The sequence below is a fragment of the Heterocephalus glaber genome, unplaced genomic scaffold (genome assembly GCF_053883595.1).
Source record: "Heterocephalus glaber isolate CG9 unplaced genomic scaffold, H.glaber_assembly_v1.0 deba00001569, whole genome shotgun sequence".
NCBI classification, from domain to species: Eukaryota; Metazoa; Chordata; class Mammalia; order Rodentia; family Bathyergidae; genus Heterocephalus; species Heterocephalus glaber.
This window is the reverse complement of record NW_028258354.1, coordinates 1415440-1436062: the sequence shown is the minus strand read 5'-3', so window position 1 is coordinate 1436062 and position 20623 is coordinate 1415440. Positions and strand designations below refer to the sequence as shown.

The 20623-nt window shown below is 38.6% G+C and overlaps 1 protein-coding gene across 1 annotated transcript; it reads left to right on the top strand.

Moving 5' to 3' along the window:
* Nucleotides 1-1392: 1392 nt before the first annotated feature.
* Nucleotides 1393-2358, top strand: LOC101724029 (olfactory receptor 10P22). Its single transcript, XM_004861401.1, has one exon. The coding sequence runs from the start codon at nucleotides 1393-1395 to the stop codon at nucleotides 2356-2358; it is 966 nt and encodes a 321-aa protein (XP_004861458.1).
* The last annotated feature ends 18265 nt before the right edge of the window (nucleotides 2359-20623 follow it).

The following is a 20623-nucleotide window of genomic DNA, read 5'->3' as shown; positions in this document are numbered from 1 at the left end:
CAGGACCTTGTGCTTGCGAGGCAGGCAGCAAAATCACTGAGCTAAATCCCTGGCCCCTGAAATTCTTAAAAACATTCAGAAAGGAAGAAAGAAAACAACACAAACAAACCACAGGCTCTCTTGGATTAGAAAAATTTCCCTAGAGCCCTGAACTGGACATCAACCTGTAGCACGAGGAAAACTTCCTCCTATTTTAAGTGATACATAACATTTGAAGGCCCTGCAAGTTCTCTTGGTTTTTATTCATTTAGCTAATAATGCTCAAGGCATCCTCTCAGATCACCTCTGTCATCTTATGCTGGCTTGGGTGTCATCAGCCCTATTAAGATCTAAAAGAGTGTTTTCTACTTTTAAACCAGAGTATTGAGCTTCTCTCAGCAGCTGGTGGGTGGTCAAAACTTGGGTGGGGTTGGGATTTCTTCTAGAAGTCAGACCTGTTGCTATTTCATAATTCCTTTCTTTGAGGATTTGCACTGTGTGGAAAAAATTTTAAAGAAGTGCTTGCCAGGCATTGGGGAGAAATTGGGAACTAATATTGGGGATGCGCAGGACAGGAGGCAGCCCTTGGGGCAGTGGGCCAAGCAGTCCAGTTTTTACCAACTGCCCAGGGAGTTAGAACACTGGATTTCTGAGCCTAGCTCCATTCAGGCTTGGCTCAGGGACCCTGGATACTCCAGACCCAGGCCTGTGGGCAGGGAACTTTGACACTGTGATGTAGCAGGAGAAAGCTACTTCTTCCCTCCTTCTTTATCATTTCCTGTGTGATTACTCTCCCTACCCTCTGCTCTGAGGATCAGGCACTTGGGGAGATGGAGCTGCTGCTATGTGTTGCTGGGGAGGGGCATCCAGAGAGCCTTGGGACCTCTTTGCAAGTAAAAGCTTCACAATGTGTGTCTCACTGTTATCTTTAATCCTATGTCTTGTCTCTCTAGTGCTATTGCTCTATCATTCCTTCTCCTTCTCTGCCTCATGGTGGATCCATTTTTCCTCCTGTCTCCTGCCAGCTTTATTTACTCTGTCTGGCTCCCATTTTCTGCTGACATTCTAAACCATCTCTCAAGGGGAGCTGTCCTTCCGTTCTCAGCTCTTTACTCTTGCAACTCAGTCTCTAGGTGAATGGAAAAATCATCCTGGTGTCATCAAGTCCCCATCTTCCAGGAAGATCTGCCACTTTCCATCAAATTCCCCAGTTTATCTTCCTTCTGGTCTGAGACATTTTTCTGGAAGAAGTCACCACCAGGCCAGGTGATCTCCCATCCTAGTCCCGAGAGCTGGAACATTCTTGTGGATTTTCCCACACTTTTCTTGCCAAAGTCCCTGTCTTTGCCTGGTTGCCTCCTGGTGCTGCATGAGACCTTCTCCAGCTCCTTATTTCAGTCTGGCTTTGGGGATATGGTTGGTGACAATGGCACAGCAGTGACTGAGTTTATTCTGTTGGGGATCTCAAGTTTTCCCTCCCTCCAGGTCCCCTTGTTTTGGGTTGTGCTCTGCATCTACATGGTCACCTTGCTGGGCAACTCTCTGATCATCATCCTTACCCTGGCTGACCCTGTCCTCCACTCCCCCATGTACTTCTTCCTTCGCCACTTCTCCCTGGTGGAGATCCTCTATACCACCACCATCGTGCCCAGGATGCTGGCCGATCTAAAGTCCACCCATCCTACCATCTCACTTGCCAGCTGCTTCACCCAGATGTATTTCTTTTCCTTCTTTGGGGTCACAGAGTGCTGCTTGCTCACTGCCATGGCCTATGACCGCTATGCTGCCATCTGCAGGCCACTGCATTATACCACCCTGATGAACCAGGGAGCATGTAACTGCATGGTGGGGGCCTCTTACCTCATGGGCCTCATCACTGGCACCACTCACTCCATCTGCATCTTCACCTTGCCCTTCCACGGTGCCAACACCATCCACCACTATATGTGTGACATCCTGCCTGTGCTGAGACTGGCTACTGGGAGCACCTTCAAGGGTGAAGTTGGTAACCTAGCCATGACAATATCCTTCATCATAACCCCTTTCTTGCTGATCATGGCCTCCTATGCCTATATTCTTGCCACCATCCTTGGAGTGGCCACATCCCAGGGTCGTCAAAAAGTCTTCTCTACTTGCTCCTCCCATCTCTTTGTTGTCATTCTCTTTTTTGGGACTGGGACTGTGGCTTATCTGAGACCTGAGGCAGGCTCCTCTCCAGGCACAGACCAGGTCATTGGCATCTTCTACACCGTTGTCACCCCTATGTTCAATCCTTTTGTCTACACTCTGAGGAACAAGGAGGTCACAAGGGCCATGAAAAGGCTCATGGATAGGTTCTTCTGGAACCCTTTACAACCCTTTCTCCTCCTGAGTTCTTGAGTTAAGGTTCTGACCTCTTACCACTTTCAAGGCGGAGGCTCAAGGTTGGACCTGCAGTTCATAAAGTCTGGCCTGCTGTGTGTTAGTGTGAGTGGTTGGCTCCATGCTACACTCAGAAGGAGGTTCCAAGGCACAGACATGCTGTTCAGAGCTTCACTTCTGTGACCTGTTCTTGCAGTCTTGACTTAGCATGATTACAGGTGCAGAGCTGGGCAAATATACACTTAAAGGGAAATTGATGAAGCAAATCAGGTGTGTGATGATCTAGCAATTCCTTATCTTTCCAGACTATAATTCTAGAGACATCCCTTTTTTTCTCCTCCCAGATACTACTTGTTGCAAGCTTCTTTCTGACACCAGTTGCCTCTTCTGTAACAAAAGCTCATTTAGTCCATCTGTGATGTCCACTTGGATGTCTGGGATGACTGGGAAGGACAGGCAGTGCATGTGGTTGATTTAACTTTGAATGTTGAGTCTCTGAGTCTTGGTTGGTGCTGCTTTATGTGGGGTGCCATTTGTCCAGTTATTTCCCTCCTAACTGTTCTGTTCTCATCTACTTCTCCTACACCCTTGACAGACTTGCTCTTTTTTTCCTTCTGATTCTGTGGGAGAAGTTCACATCTCTCTCTCCTTCTTGAGTTGGATTAGAAGGTCTGATGTGGTCCTTAGACACTGAAATATTACTTTTGCTTCTTGCAACAAACTGTGCACTTTTTGTCCTTGGAGTGTCCCTTAATTTGCTGGCCAGCAGATACAGTAACTTTATATTTTTCTTGGGAAGCCAGGCCTTGCTCGTTCACAAGCTCTCTTTCAGCTTTAAGCCACAGGGTGGAACAATACAAGGAGGGAAATCCCTCTCAAGGCATAATAATGAGCATTTTAAAATATCATTGACTTTCTTTCCAGTTTACAGCAGTAACATTGTTAATTTCAGATAATTCTCCATCCAGAAGAAAGTAACTGCTAACATTTTGTTGTTAAGAATGCCCTTCAGTCTATTTTCTCTGTCTGCATATCTATGCACATTTACAAAAACTAAATGTGAGAGTATATTTTCTGAATTGTTTGTAATAGGTATTTTCCACTTTATTAAACTATATTTAATAGTGTACATTTTCAGGAGACTCCTAGACATGATGTTAATATTCATTTTGTATGATACTATATGGATGGACTATAGTTTTAATCAATGTCCTTTCACTGGAATTATTTTTTTTGTAATAAGTTTTGCTGAGATAGATTTTACTACAGTTATATTTGTGTAACTTTATTTTATGCTTTCCTTAGCCCAAAGCTATAGAATTGGAATTGCAGAGCAAACATGAAACTTTTAGAAATTTTGAAATTTTTAGACAGAGTGAGGAATGAATTGGGTTTAGATGGCCCAGAGAAGAGAAGGATTTGGAAAGTATAGATACATGCTTAATATTCTTTTTATGAATTTTATTTTATTAGTATATGTTTGCAGAATATAACGTTTATATTCACTTTAGGGAGTAGGTATTGTACATCTTAATTCTTTTAAATCCCATTCCCTTCCCCTCCCTCCTCCCTCTCCTCATCTCTAGACATACAATAACTATACTCATTGTTAGTAACTGGTACATATTCAGAGCACATTCCATTTTTTTTCCATATCTCCCTGCCCTCTGCCTTCCCCCTTGCTTCCCTTATTTGCAGAACATCTATCTTCCTGTTTTCCTCATGTTTTTCGTTTTGCTCTATATTTCATTTATTTTTTTGGATTTCTCACATGAGAGAAACCATACAAAAGATTATGTGTCTAATTTATCTCACTTAATGTTGGTTTCAAGTTGCATTCATTTTCCTACAAATGACTCAAGTTTATTTCTCTTATAACTGAGTAGTACTCCATTATATATAGATACAACATGTTCTTTATCCATTTTTTGTCGATGAACATATAGACTGCTTCTAAGATTTAGCTTTTATAAATTATGCTGCTATAATATTTGTGTGAATGCATTGCTGTAATATGATGTGTTTAACTCTTTCAGAAAAAGTGCCTTGAAGGGGAATAGCTGGGTCAAATGGAATTCCTAGTTTTACTTTTTTTGAGCACTCTTCATGTTTTCCATTATGGTTGTACTAGTCTATATTCCCACCAAGAATGTAGGAGGGTCCTCCCTTTTTTTACTGTATCCTTACCAGCGTTTGCTATTATTTGATTTTTTTCGATGACTGTCATTTTTTTCTGGTATAAGATGAAATATTAGTATTGTTTTAATTTGAATTTCTCTAATGGCTAGAGAGAGATGTTGAATATTTTTTTCATGTATTTATTGACCATTTGTATTTCTTCTCAGAAGCATTTGTTTTCAGTTGCCCATTTTTCAATTAGGTCTTCTATTTTGAAGGGGGTCTTTTCTCTTAGGTATGGGGTATGAACTTAGGACCTTGCGGTTGCCAGGCAGATGCTGCACCACTGAGCTACACCCTGGTCCCCTGGGGAGGTCTATTATTTTGCGTTTTTTATGTATTGTAGATATTAATTCTCTGTCTGAGGTGTAGCTGGCACAACATTTTTCCCATCATGTAGTTTGTCTCTTCATCGTGTTGATTTTTTTTTTTGCAACGAAGCAGCTGTTTAATTTCATATAGTCCCATTTTTTTGATTATTGCTGTTATTCCTTGTACATCTGGAGTTCTGTTCAGAAAGTCCTTGCCCATACCTGTGACTTAAAGAGTTTTACCTCCTTTAACTTCTGGTACATGTGTTAAGTATTTCTCTTTTGATATTTAAATCCTTGATCCATTTTGATTTTAGTTTAGTACATAGTGAGAGATATAGGTGTAGCCATTTTTCCCAGCACCATTTGCTAAGGAGGCTATCTTGCCCCCAGAGTATATTTTTGGCCCCTTTATCAAAGATCATGTTGCTGAGTGTGTCTGAGGTTGTTTCTGCATCCTCTATTCTGTATTGTTTATCCACATGTCTTTTTTGTGCCAGTATCATGCAGTTTTTATTACTTTCGCTTTGTAGTATAACTTGAAGTCCAGGATTGTGATGCCTCCTTCTTTGCTCTTGTTGCACAGGATTTTGCTATCCTGAGTCTTTTCTTGTTCCACATGAATTTTAGGATCTTTTTCTCTAGTCCTGTGAGGAATGTTATTAGCATTTTGATTGTGATTATGTTAAATCTGTATATCAGTTTTGAAAGTACAGTAATTTTTACAATATTGGTTTTGCCTATCCAGGAACAAGGGGTATCTTTCCATTGTTTTGCAGTTCTTCAATCTGCTTTTTCAAAGTTCTATAGTTTTTGTTGTAGAGGTCTTTCGCTTGTTTAGTTAGGTTAATTTCTAAGTATTCAATTTTTCTTGATGCTATTTAGAGTGGTATTGTTTTCCTATTTTCTTTCTTGGTGAGTTAAAAAATGCTATTGATTTTTGTGTGTTGATTTTGTAACCTGCTGTATTGCTGAATTTGGTTATTAATTCTAGAAATGTTTTGGTGCATTTTTTGTCTTTTATGTAAAATATCACATCATTTGCAAATAATAATAATTTGATTCTTTCCTAAAGGATTCAAAGATTCCTTCCTTCCTTCCTAAAGTTATCCCTTTTATCTCTTTCTCTTAATGATAATGGGCATCCTTGTCTTGTTCCTGGTTTTAGAGGGAATGCTTTCAGCTTCTTCCCATTTAATATGATGTTGGTCATTGGTTTCTCATAAACAAGATTTATCAGATTGAAATAAGATCCTTCTGTACCTATTTCACAGGTTTTTTTTTTTTTTTTTAACAAAAAATCATGAATGGATGTTGGCTTCTGTCAAAAGCTTTTTATGCACCTTGCTGATATGATCAGTTGGTTTTTGTCCTTGCTTCTGTTTATGTGGTGTATTACACTTACTGATTTGCTCACGTTGAATCATTCTTTCATCCCTGGGGTGAAATCTACTTGATCATGATATAAGATCTCTTTGATAATTTGTTGCATTCTATTTCCAATATCTCATTGAGGATTTGTATTTTTTTTTTCAGCCAAGTTTTTATCTGGTTTTGGGATCAGAGTGATACTGGCTTCCTGGAATGAGTTTGGAACACTTCTTCCATTTCAATTTCATTAAATTTTTTGAGGAATATTGGTGTTATAACCTCCTTTAAGGTCTTGTGGAATTTAGTAGTGAATTCACCAGGTGCTAGGCTTTTCTCAGTAAGTAGATTTTTAAATTACTGTCTCAATTTCATTGCTTGTTATTGGATTGTTCAGAATTTTTATGTATTCTTGGTTAAGTTTTGGTAATGTGCATGTGTCTAGAAATCTGTCTATTTCTTCAAGGTTTTCCAATTTTTTAGCATATTATTTTTCATAGTAGTTACAACAGTCTTCCAGAATTGTGAAGTGTCTATTACGATTTCATCTTTTTCATTCCTAATTGCATTTAAGTGGGTTTTTTCTTTTCCTTCTTCTGGTAAGTTTGGCTAAGGGTTTATCTATTTTATTCATTCTTTCAAAAAACCATCTCTTTGATGTATCAATTCTTTGTACTTTTTTAAGTCTCAATTTCATTAATTTGTGCTCTGATCTTTATGATTTCCCTTATACTAGGATTGGGTTTGGATTGTTGTTTTTGGTATCTTGAGATTCATCATTAGGTTATTTATTTGAGCTTACTCTGTTTTTCTTTTTCTTAACTCTTTTTTCTTATATGAAAAATAAAATAATGAGAATAACAGTTAACACACTGTGTGTTATTATCTTCAAAGTAGTTACTCAGAGTACTAGACATCAACAAAAGGTTTACAAAGAAGAAGCAAACAGATATTAGCACAAAATTTTCTTTTCAATGAACTAAGAGAACTAGTAGTATAAATGAAACAAATTAGCATATATATTAAAATATTTTTGAAATAATGGAATAGGTAATTTTGGAAACCATCTGAACCTCTTGCCACATCTTATTTATTTATCTTCCCTTTAGTTTGTCATTTGCATATATGTATATACATTGAGTTTCTCATGTAAGAGAAGCCATGTGATAGTATTTAAGCTTGTGTGTCTGCCTTATTTTACTTCACATAATGTTTTCAAATTGCATTCATTTATCTACAAATTCTTCAAGTTTGTCTTTCTTTATGGCAGAGTATTAATACTCCATTGTGTATAAATACCACATTTTCCTTATCCATTCATCTCTTGATGGTCATATATACTGTTTCCATAATATAGCTATTCTAAATTGTGTTTATATAAACATGACTATGCAAGTATCCCTGCAATAGGATAATTTTAACACTTTTGGGAAGACATCTAGAAAGGGAATAGTTGGGTCAAATGGAATTTCTATTTTTAGTTTTTTGAGGAATCTCAATACTGGTCTCCTTAGTGGTTGTACTAGTCTACATTCCCACCAATAATATAGAAGAGTCCCTTTTTCTTCACATGTTCAGTAGCATTTATTATTGTTAGAATTTTTGATGATAGTCATTCTTTCTGGGGTAAGATGGTATCTCAAAGTAGTTTCAATTTGCATTTTCTAATGGCCAGTGATGTTGAACATTTTTTCATGTATTTATTGGCCATTTGTATTTCTTCCTCTGAGAAGTGTCTATTAGCTTCATTTCCAATTTTTGGATTGGTCTTTTATATTGGAGTCTAATATTTTTGAATTCTTTATATATCCTAGGTTTAGTGCTTTGAGGAATATTTGGCAAAATATTTTTCACATTCTGTAGGTTGTCTCTTCATTCTGTTGGTTGTTTCCTTTGCTATGCAGAATCTTTTTAGTTTGATATGATCCTGTTAATTCTAAATATTGTTTCTTGTGCCATAGGGGCTCTATTAAAAAAATCCTTGGAAGGGCTGGGGATTTAGCTTAGTGGTTCCAGTGCCTGTCCCACAAGTGCAAGGACCCGAGTTTGATCCCTGGTACCAAAAAAAAAAAAAAAAAGTCCTTGCCTATGCCTATGCCTTCAAGAGTTGTACTTATTTTATCTTCCAGCAGTATAAGTATTTCTGATTTAACATTTAGATCTTTGATCCATTCTGATTTTTCATTTAGAACTTTGTGAGATATATGGATCTAGATTCAATCTTCTGCATGTGGATATCCAATTTTCCCAGCACTATTTATTAAAGAGGCTATCTTGAGCTCAGAGGAGGCTTCTGGGCCACTCTACCACTGCTCCCAGGGCAGAGGAGGCTTCTGGGGTGTGGTACCACTGCTCCCAGGGCAGAGGAGGCTTCCAGGTGATGAAAACCACCACTCCCAGCACAGGCAAGGCTTCCAGGAGGCCTCCCACTGCTCCCAGTGAAGAAGAGGCTTTTGGGCCACCATATCACTGCTCCCAGAACAAAGGAGGCTTCTGGGCCACTGTAGCACCACTCCTAGCCCAGAGGAGGCTTCTGGGTTGCTGTACCATCACTCCCACTGCAGAGAAGGCTTCCAGGCTGCCATATCACCATTCCTAGTGCAGAGGAGGCTTCTGGACCACTGTACCACCACTCCCAGCCCAGAGGAGGCTTCTGGGCTGCTGTGCCACTGCTCTCAGTGCAGAGGAGGCTTCCAGGCCACTATATCACTGCTCCCAGCATAAAAGAGGCTTCTGGGCCACCACAGCACCACTCCTAGTACAGGTGAGGCTTCTGGGACAGCATACTACTGCTCTCAGAGAAGAGGAGGATTCTGGGACACTGTACCACCGCTCCAGTGGAGAGAAGCCTTCTGGGCTGCTGTAGCACCATTGCCAGCACAGAACAGGCTTCTGGGTCACTGTACCACTGTTCCCAGACCAGAGGAGGCTTCTGGGATGATGTACCAACAATCCCAGTGGAGGCGAGGATTATGGGCTACTGTACCACTGCTCCCAGTGCAGAGGACTTGAGCCATGCAGGCAGCAGCAGCACACACACACACACACACACCAACCCCCACACCCCACCACAAACACATTACACCCCCCTTGTCAAAATGAGAAGACATGTAAACAAGTCTCAAAGCCAGACTTCCAGATCACCTACAGCAACCCAAAGGGAAACAAGATGGAACACTCTAATACTCAACCACCTGGACTCCCTGAACTGGCAACAAAACAGGATCTGGAAAAAATGAAATCAGAAATAATTTCTCAGATAACAGCAGAGATTGGGCTCATAGTGCAAAACATGATTAATAAATCTAGAGAGGAGCTGAGGAACATGATGGAATCCCAACATAGAAAACAAATGGATTCCATAAAACAGATGTAAACAGATTTCCAGGAGATTAAAAACTTCATTGAAATTCTACACAGCAGAATGAGACAATGTGAGGACAGAATTTCAGATATAGAAGATAAGATTGCAATTAGTGAGGAGGAAAAGAAAAATTGCTTTAAAATTGTAAGGGACCATGAAAAATCAATCCAACAGCTGCTAGATGAGGCAAAGAAAAATAACATAAGACTGATTGGAGTCAATGAAGAAACAGGAGAGAGTGGAGATGACATAAAAAATCTCTTCACAGAAATAATGGCAGAAAACTTCCCAAGCAGGGGAAAAGAACTAGAAATACAGATAAGTGAGGCATATAGGGCTCCAACTAGCCTTGGTCAAAAAAATCTACACATAGGCATATAATTGATGATTCCAAAAGACCAACAGAAGAACAAAGTTCTACAAGCAGTTAGAAAAAAAGAAACAAATCATACACAAAAGGAAAGCCCATCAGAAAGAGAGCAGACTTCTCAATGCACACCCTCAAGGCAAGAAGAGCTTGGAGTGATGTATTCCAAGCCCTAAAGGAAAACAGCCTCCAGCTCAGATTGATGTACCCTGCAAAACTGTCTTTCAAAATGGATGGAGAAATAAGATACTTTCATGACAAAGAGTACCTTAGGAACTTCATGAATACCAAACCAGCACTCCAAAAAATTTAGACAATATCCTAGGAAAAGAAAACTAGGATCACAACCCCAGGAAGCCCAGCAGAATGAATCCACCAGGCATGACAAAAAATTAAAAGCAAAGGGGGAGGATCAAACAAAAAGAAAAAGTCATGACAATGATGTCAATACACATCAGTTATAACCATCAATGTAAATGGTCTCAATTCACCAATCAAAAGAAATAGATTAGCAGAATGTGTCAAGAAGCAAAATCCAACAATATGCTGCATACAAGAAACACAATTCAAAATGAAACTCATAGGCTGAAAGTTAAAGTATGGAAAACAATACTCCATGTGACAGGAACACCCAAAAAAGCAGGAGTAGCTATCCTCTTTGTAGATCAAGTGGATTTCAAACCAACACTGATTAAGAGAGACAAAGAAGGACACTACACTCTTGTAAGGGAACAATCCAAGAGGAAGAGATGACAATTATTAATATATGCACCAAACACTACCGAACTATATAAAACAAATACTAATGGACAAGAAAAGTCATATATGCACTAATAGAATAATAGTGGGGGACCTCGATACCTCACTGTCACAAATAGATAGATCAACTGGACAAAAAATAAGTAGTGAAATAGTAGAACTCAATCAAATTCTTGAGTAAATGAACTTAACAGATGTTTATAGAGTGTTCAATCCCACCAAATCAGAATACACATTCTTTTCAGCTGCACATGGGTCATTCTCCAAAATAGACCACATACTCACACATAGAACATGTTTAAGAAGTGCAAAGGAATTGAAGTTATCCGCTCTATATTATTAGACCATAGTGCAATGAAATTGGAGATCAATAGCAAAAGAAACTGCAAAAATTTCATAATCACTTGGAGATTGAATGACACACTTCTGAATAATCTATGGGTCACAGAGAAAATTAAAGAAGAAATCAAACATTTCCTCCAATTCAGTGAAATGATGATACAACATATTGGAATGTATGGGACACAATGAAAGCAGTCTTAACAGGAAAATTCATAGCAGTGAATATTCATATTAGGAAAACAGACCAAATCCAAGTAAACAACCTGATGCTGAACCTCAAGCTTCTAGAAAAAGAAGAGCAGGACAAACCCAAAGCTCATACAAGGGAGGAAATTATAAAGATCAGAGGAGAAATCAATGCAATGGAGACTAAGAGAGTGATACAAAAAATCAATGAAGCCAAGAGTTGGTTCTTCAAAAGAATCAACCAAATTGACAAACCTTTAGCCAACCTTATCAGGAAAAGGAAAGAAAAGGCCCAAATCCATGCAATTAGGAATGAAAAGGGTGAAATTACAACAGACCCAGCAGAAATCCAGGGGATCATCAATACCTACTTTGAGAACCTATATGCCAATATGATGGAAACACAGAAGAAATGAACAGATTCCTAGACACACATGAATTACCAAAGTTGAACGAAGAAGACCTAAAAATTCTGAACAATCCAATATCCATCAATTAAATTAAAAAAATAATTAAAAACTTACCAACTAAGAAAAACCTGGGGCCTGATGGCTTCACTGCTGAATTCTACAAGATATTTAGAGAGGAACTACTGCCACTACTGTTTAAACTCTTCAATGAAATTGAAAGGGAAGCAATACTCCTGAATTCATTCCTGAAAATAAGCATCACCTTGATCCCCAAAGCAGAGAAAGACCCAACTGAAAAAGAGAACTATAGGCCAATCTCACTAATGAACATAGATGCAAAAATCCTTAATATAATACTGGAAAATAGAACACAGATGATCATCACGGGGATCATACACCCTAACCAAGAGGGATTCATCCCAGGGATGCAGGGATGGTTCAACACACGCAAATGAATCAAATGAATACACTATATCAATAGAGCCAAGGACAAAAGCCATATGATCATCTCAATAGATGCAGAAAAAGCGTTTGACAAAATCCACCACACATTTATGATAAAAACCCTGCAAAAAATCAGAATAGACAGTCTCTACCTCAAACTGATAAAAGCCATCCATGAAAAACCAACAGCCAATGTCATACATACTAAATGATAATCATACAAAAACTGAAATTCTTCACACTAAAATCAGGAACAAGACAAGGGTGTCCATTATCACCACTCCTGTTCAATATAGTTTTGGAAACATTAGCCACAGCAATTAGACAAGTGAAAGAAATAAAAGGAATAAAGATAGGAAATGAAGAAGTCAAATTATCATTATTTGCCAATGACATGGTTCTCTTTATAGAAGACCCCAAGAACTCCATCAAAAGTCTTCTAGAGGGCCAGGGATTTAGCTTAGTGGTTCCGGTGCCTGCCTCGCAAGCACAAGGTCCTGAGTTTCATCCCTAGTACCAAAAAAAAAAAAGTCTTCTAGACTTAATAACCAAATTCAGTGGAGTGACTGGATACAAGGTCAACACAGGAAAATCAACAGCTTTCCTCTACACGAACAACAGACTCACTGAGATGGAAATAGGGCAAACAGTTCCATTCACAATAGCATCCAAAAAACTGAAATACCTAGGAATCAACCTAAGGAAAGAAATCAGAGACCTTTTTTTCTGATAACTGTAGCACTCTGAAAAGAGAGATTGAAGATGATATCAGAAAATGGAAAGACATCCCCTGCTTCTTGGTAGGAAGGATCAACATAGTGAAAATGGCCATACTTCCAAAACTGCTATATAGATTCAATGCAATCCCAATTGAAATCCCAGCAGCATACTTCATGGACCTTGAGAAAACATTCCAAAAATTCATTTTGAAGAAGAAGAGACTCAGAATAGCAGAAGCCATTCTAGGTAAGAGACATGGCAGGGGGGTATCATAAACCCCAACTTGAAACTATACTACAAATCTAATGTGACAAAAACAGATGGTACTGGCAAAGAAACAGACCTGAGGACCAGTGCAACAGATTGGAAGATGCAGAAACAACTAAAGACACACTCCGCCACCTCATCTTTGACAAAGGAGCCAACCACCCTCATTGGAAGAAAGATAGCCTCTTTATTAAATGGTTTTGGAAAAACTGGATTTTAACTTGCCAAAGATTAAAACTAGACCTATATCTCTCACCATGCACCAAATTAAAATCAAAATAGGTTAAAGATCTAAATATTAAAATAGAAATGCTGAACCAGCTGGATCAAAGGGTTAGGTAGAATTCTTGTACTCTTGGTGTAGGAAAAGATTTTATGAACAAATCTTCAATTGCCCATAAACTAGCACAAACAATCAATAAGTGGGATCTCTTCTTACTAAAAAGCATCTGCACAGCAAGAGAAACCACCAGCAGTGTGAAGAGACAATGTACAATGTGGGAAAAATTTTCATCTGCTGTTCCTCAGACAAAGGGCTACTATCTAGAATCTATAAAGAACTTAAAAAAATCAGATCTCCCAAATTTAAAGACCCAATTCAAAATTGGGCATCTGAAATGAACAGACATTTCTCACACAAAGAAGTAGAAATGGCAAATAAACATACAAAAAAATTTTGAACATCACTGGTCATTTGAGAGTTGCAAATGAAAAAAAAGGTGAGATTCCACCTCACCCCAGAAAGAATGGGTGTTCTCATGAAGTCAACCAATAACAAATGCTGATGGGGCTGTGGGGAAAGAGGAACCCTGCTCCAATGCTGGTAGTAGTGTAGTCTGAGGCAACCATTCTGGAAATCAGTATGTATGGAGATACCTCAAAAAACTAGGACTGGAAGTCCCATTTGACCCAGCTATTCCACTGCTGAGTATTTTCCCCAAAGAATTAAAAGAATCATACCACAGTGATATATGTGCATCCAAGTTCACAGCAGCACAATTTGTTATAGCTAAAACTTGGCAGCAGCCCAATTGCCCATCAGCTGGAGATAAGATAAAGAAAATGTGGTTTTTGAGGCCATTCCCAACAGCTGCAGTGACAGAGCGCCCAGGACTGGCTGAGCCCAGCTCTGTCCAGCTGGCCATGCCTAGTTGCTACCAAGAGATGGTAAGGACCCCCCAGGCATGCCCACCAGCTGCCCATGGAGCCCTGCAGGCACCTACAACAACAGAGGCGCCCCTCCCTCCCTGCCTCTGGTCTCTTGGCTGTACAGCTACCTGGTTCCACACTACACAGGCACAGGGGATCATAAAGGCCATTGTCCTGAGCTGCAGATGTGAACAAGAGAGAGAGGGCCTCTCTCAGGCTCCCTGATTATAACTGATGCCTGCTGGAAAAGTGAAGAGAATCTCTGCAGTAAAGGCACAACAGACCACCATACTTGGTAAGTTAGAGGGATCATCACCTCCCATCAGAGTCTGGACTATCTTCAGGGGAAAGGCAACTGGAACCTGCAATACAACCTTGCACAGTTCAACCCTGCAAGAGGACAGGGAGCTCAACTTGGGACTTGCAGCCAGAAATCTGCCTTAATCTCACGGGTCTGTGACTGGCTTACTGAGACTCATTGACTTATAACACATTGACACACTACTGCCCACATTGTTTATTGTGACAGAAGGGACATACCCTGAAGGAGTCCCTTCATTTGTATCTTTAATTTATTTTCAAAATTACCGCTATTTTTTTGCTTTTATAGTTAATGTTTTTTCCTTCCTTTTCTATTCTTTTAAAATTTTCATTTTTCTCTTTTTTCTTTCTTTTCTCTTTTCTTTCTCTCTCTCCCTCATTCTCTTGCTGTCCCACATTGTTCTTCATTTCCCTTTGTGTTCTTGTTCTGGCCCTAATTCCTATTTCTTCTTTATTTTTCTTTTATTCTCTTTCTGTCTCTCACCTGTGTCCCCTGGCCTCATTGCTAACCTTCCCCTAGCCCTCTACCTACCTATCCCTCCCTCCCCAACTCCTTCTGACTCACCATTCCAAAGGGTAAAATTGCTATATTGAAGAGTTTATTCACTATAAACATATGTTGGGTTGGTCCTTGATTTTGATTTAATTCACACAGTTAAAGGTGATAGATTAATAACTACCACAAATTGTCATTTTCTAAGAGGTACTTGATGCTATTGTGTTGCTGATTGTATCACTTGAGCTAAGGTGTTGTGATTGATTTCCTGGTCCAAGGAAAATGAGACAGCCTCAGAGCCATTAGAGACTCAAAACCTAAAGACCAGCTATAACTGGAAGACACCTCTGAGAAGCAATCATTCCATAAGGGTTCTAAATACATCAACAAAGATACTTACAATAAGCAACTACAAAGTATCAACCCAGGAACTAAACCAAGGACAGTACCAAAAACAAAAAGGAGAAGACATTTAAGCAAGTCACAAACTCATACTTCCACCACACAAAAGGCAAATTCTGGGGGAAACTAAGTGGAAAAGTCTGATAATCAACCACCTGGACACCCTGAACTGATCGCATAGGAAGTAACAAAACAGATGAATGAGGTTCTAGAAAAATTCAAAGCAGAAATAATCTCCCAGATAACTACAGACATGGTGAGCAGAGTGAAAGACATGATTAGAGGCTCTAGAACAGAAACAGATAAAAAAAAAAGGTGAGTTCAGAAAGATGCTGGAAGCCATGAATGTCCAGAATAAGAAAGAAATGGAAACCATGATCATTGAACATAAGAAAGAAATGGAATTCATGAAACAGATTCAAACAGATATTCAGGAGATTAAAAACTCCATTGAAAGCATGCAGAGCAGATTAAGGGAATCTGAAGATAGAATATCAGATATAGAAGACAGGATTGCAGTGAAGGACCATGAGAACAGAGATTTCTTAAAAATAGTAAGGGACTATGAGAAATCAATCCAGCAGCTGCTAGATGATGCAAAGAAGAATAACATAAGACTCATAGGAGTCCATGAAAAAACAGGAGAAAGTACAATTGACATAAAAAATGTTCACAGAAGTAATAATAGAAAACTTCCCAGACAGAGGTAGAGAATTGGACATACAAATTAGTGAGGCATATAGAACTCCAACTAGCCATGATCAAAAAAAAATCTATACCTAGACATATAATAGTCAAGATCCCAAAAACCCAGCAGAAGAACAAAATCATAGAAGCACTTAGAGAAAAGAAAAAAATCACCTAAAAAGGAAAGCCCATCAGAATCATAGCAGACTTCTTAACACAAACCCTCAAGTCAAGGAGAGCCTGGAGTGAAGTGTTTGAAGCCCTAAAAGACAATAACTTCCAAACTAGACTGCTGTATCCTGAAAAATTACCTTTCAAAATCTATGGGGAAATTAGATACTTCCATGATAAAGAACACCTGAGAAATTTCATAAACACCAAACCAGCCCTCCAAATAATTCTAAACAATATCCTAGAAAAAGATAATGAAGGTCACAGCTCCATGAGGCCCAACAGAGGGAAGCCACCAGGCAAGGTAAGAAACTAAAGGGAAAGGGGGAAAAATAAGAAATAAAAGAGCCCAAAACAGCAAAACATCATGACAAGGATGAGTCAGTATCTATCAATTATAACCATTAGGGTTAATGACCTAAATTCACCAATCAAAAGTAATAGACTGACAGAATGGATTAAGAAGCAAAATCCAACAATATGCAGTTCACAAGAAACACACCAAACTCAAAAAGAAATTCACAGACTGAAAGTAAAAGGATGGAAAACATTTCTCCACACCAGAGGAACCCAGAAAAGAGCAGGGGTAGCAATCTTATTTGCAGACAAAGTAGATTTCAAACCAAAACTAATTAAGGGAGACAAAGATGGTCACTACATCCTTGTGAAGGGAACAATTCAAGAGGAAGAGATGACAATCCTAAATATATGTGCACCAAATACGAATGCCCCCAACTATACAAAATAAATATTAATGGAGATGGAAAAACAAATAAGCACTAATAGAGTTGTAGTGGGGGATCTCAATACCCCACTATCACAAATAGACAAATCATCTAGACAAAAAATTAACAATGAAATTCTAGAACTGAACCAAGCTATCGAACAAATGGACTTAATAGATATTTATAGAGTGTTCCACCCCACAAAATATTTGGCTGCACATGGGTCATTCTCCAAAATAGACCACATACTAGCTCATAGGACATGTCTAAGTAAATGTAAGAGAACTGAAGTTACCCCCTGTATATTATCAGACCATAGTGCAATAAAATTGGAGATCAATAACATAAGAAACTGCAAAATCCCCACAAATACATGGAAATTGAATAACACCCTCCTGAACAACCAATGGGTCACAGAGGAAATTAAAGAAGTAATTAGACAGTTTCTATAGGTACATGATAATGCCAGTCCAACATACAGGCATCTATGGGGCACAATGAAAGACGTTCTAGGTTCCAAATTCATAGCAGTGAATGCCCATATTAGGAAAACAGAGATAACTCAAATAAATAACCTAATGCAGTACCTCAAGCTCCTAGAAAAGGAAGATCATAACAAACCCAAAGCTCATACAAGGGAGGAAATTTTAAAGACCAGAGCAGAAATCAATGCAATGGAGACTAAGAGAAGGATACAAAAAATTAATAAATCAAAGAGTTGGTTTTTTCAAAAGAATAAATAAAATCAATAAACCCTTAGCCAGCCTTATCAAAAAAAGGAAAGAAAAGGCTCAAATTCACGTGATTAAGAATGAAAAGGTTGAAGTCACAACAGACTCAGCAGAAATCCAGAGGATCATCAATACCTACTTCAAGAACCTGTACTCTAATAAAATGGAAAATACAGAAAAATGGACCAATTCCTAGATACAATATTTTTTATGAATCAATTTTATTTTATTTGCATTTAACCTGATTATACACATTCATGTGTCTAACAAGATCTGCACTGTTACATTAAAAATACAGTACAATAACATTCAACATGAGGTACTTCATATTTATATATTTTCCTTCATAAATAATGTTTTAAGCTGCTAAAGCCAAGCACTGATGCACAAGTGGCTACAATGTCTTGAATTAGCTGTTTATTTAAGCACCTTAAAAAAAAAGACAAGAAGACAGTCCAGTGCAATAATCATGGAGAAATTAGACATTTACTTAAATACTATTTTAAGATATGCTTAAAGAATGTTACATTAGAACTGCTAGCCTAGTTACCCTTTTTCCCCCATATGAACAACAAAGACTGCCAGATACGCTGGGAAAAGCATCTATAGCATATTGTTTAATAAAGTTGTATTTATTATAGAGTTGTTTGCCTTGTCAGAATAATGGTTTCTACTTTTAAAAGCTACAAAATTCAAAATGGCCAAAAAAACAAAAATAAACCCAAAGCAAGCACATTAGCTTTCATTCCATTTTGCTGAAAATGCAGAAAGGAGAATAGGGTTCAAAATATAAAATTTCTTACTCTAATACAATTTTCAAATTTTACTCACAGCTCTTGGCATAGGCCAATCTGACGGTGGACATAGGAGTAATTGGTGTAAAATTAAGTGGAACATGCAGTGTATGGATCTCTTGTGGTTTCAAACAGCAGGCCACCAGCCTCAAGGAGGGCAGCTCAGTAACAGGAGCTCTAAAGTGAGCAGTGGGAAGGTGAGCCGGTCCCAGCACCCGGAAGGAAGCTCCCTGCCTCCATCCCAGGCTCCTAGGGCAGAGAAGCTCAGCCTGTCCCAGCACCCAGAAGGAAGCTCCCTGCCACCATCCCAGGCTCCTAGGACAGAGAAGGTGAGCTGGTCCCAGCACCTGGAAGGAAGCTCCCCCACCTCCATCCCAGGCTCCTAGGGCAGAGAAGCTCAGCCAGTCCCAGCACCCAGAAGGAAGCTCCCCTGCTGCTATCCCAAGCTCCTAGGGCAGAGAAGGTGAGCTGCATGGGCACCAGAAGCACCCCCTCCCATGGAAATGAGAAGACAAGTAAACAAGTCTCAAAAACAGACTTCTGGATCACCTATAGCAACCCAAAAGGGAAATGAGATGGAACAATCTGATACTCATCCACCTGGACTCTCTGAACTGGCAATAAAAGAGGATCTGGGAAAAATGAAATCAGAAATAATTACTCAGATAACAGCAAAGATTTTGCTCATGGTGCAAGACATGATTAATAAATCTAGAGAGGACACAGATAAAAAAATAGAGGATCTGAGGAACATGATGGAATCCCAGCATAGGAAACAAATGGAATCCATACAACAGTTGCAAACAGATTTCCAGGAGATTAAAAACTCCATCGAAACTCTGCACAGCAGAATGAAAAAATGTGAGGATAGAATTTCATGTATAGAAGATAAGATTGCAATTAGTGAGGAGGAAAAGAAAAATTGCTTTAAAATTGTAAGGGAACATGAGAAATCAATCCAGAAGCTGCTAGATGATTCAAAGAAGAATAACATAAGACTGATTGGAGTCAATGAAGAAAGAGGAGAGAGTGCAGAGGACATAAAAAAACTCTTCACAGAAGTGATGGCAGAAAACTTCCCAAGGAGGGGAAAAGAACTTGACATACAGATAAGTGAGGCATATAGGACTCCAGCTAGCCTTAATAAAAAAAATCTACACATAGGTATATAATAGTTAGGATTCCAGAAATCCAACAGAAGAACAAAATTCTACAAGCAGTGCAAGAAAAGAAACAAATCACATACAAAGGAAAGCCCAGCAGAATCACAGCAGACTTCTCAGTGCAAACCCTCAAGGCAAGAAGAGCTTGGAGTGATGTATTTCAAGCCCTAAAGGAAAACAGCCTCCAACCCAGATTGATGTACCTTGCAAAACTATCTTTCAAAATTGATGGAGAAATAAGATACTTTCATGATACAAGAGCACCTCAGGAACTTCATGAATAACAAACCAGCACTCCAAAAATTTTTAGACAATACCCTGGGAAAAGACAATGAGGATCACAACCCCAGGAAACCCAGCAGAATGAATCCACTGGGTGTAACAAATTAAACACAAAGGGGGAGAATCCAACAAAAACAAAACGTCATGACAAGGCTTTTAAAACTTTTAACTTTATCTCCCTAATGAGTGTATAATTCAATCTTATTATTGTACTGCTTAGTATTTTTCTGATTCTAGAATTGCACACCATTCCTTGTGCTATACTGGCTATTTATCATCTTCTTACATCTACATTTTAATTGGGTTGTCTATTAATGAGCTCTAAGAATTCTTTATATATTCTGGTCATAGGTTATGTGTATTGTAAATACAGTCTGTTTAAAGACTACTTTTCATTTTAATGATGTAATTTAAAGTTCTAAATTTTGATGGAATCCCATTTATCAATTTTTTTCTTTTATACATCATGTTTTTTGTATCCTAGGTAGTTCTTGCCTACCCTGAATTCATAAATATTTTCCCTTATAATTTCTTCTTAAAGTTTTATACTTTTAGGCTTTCATATTTAGGTTCATAGATCCTTTCAAGTTATTTTCATGTATGGAAAAAAATGGTTGAGGTTAATTTTTTTATATACGGATACCAG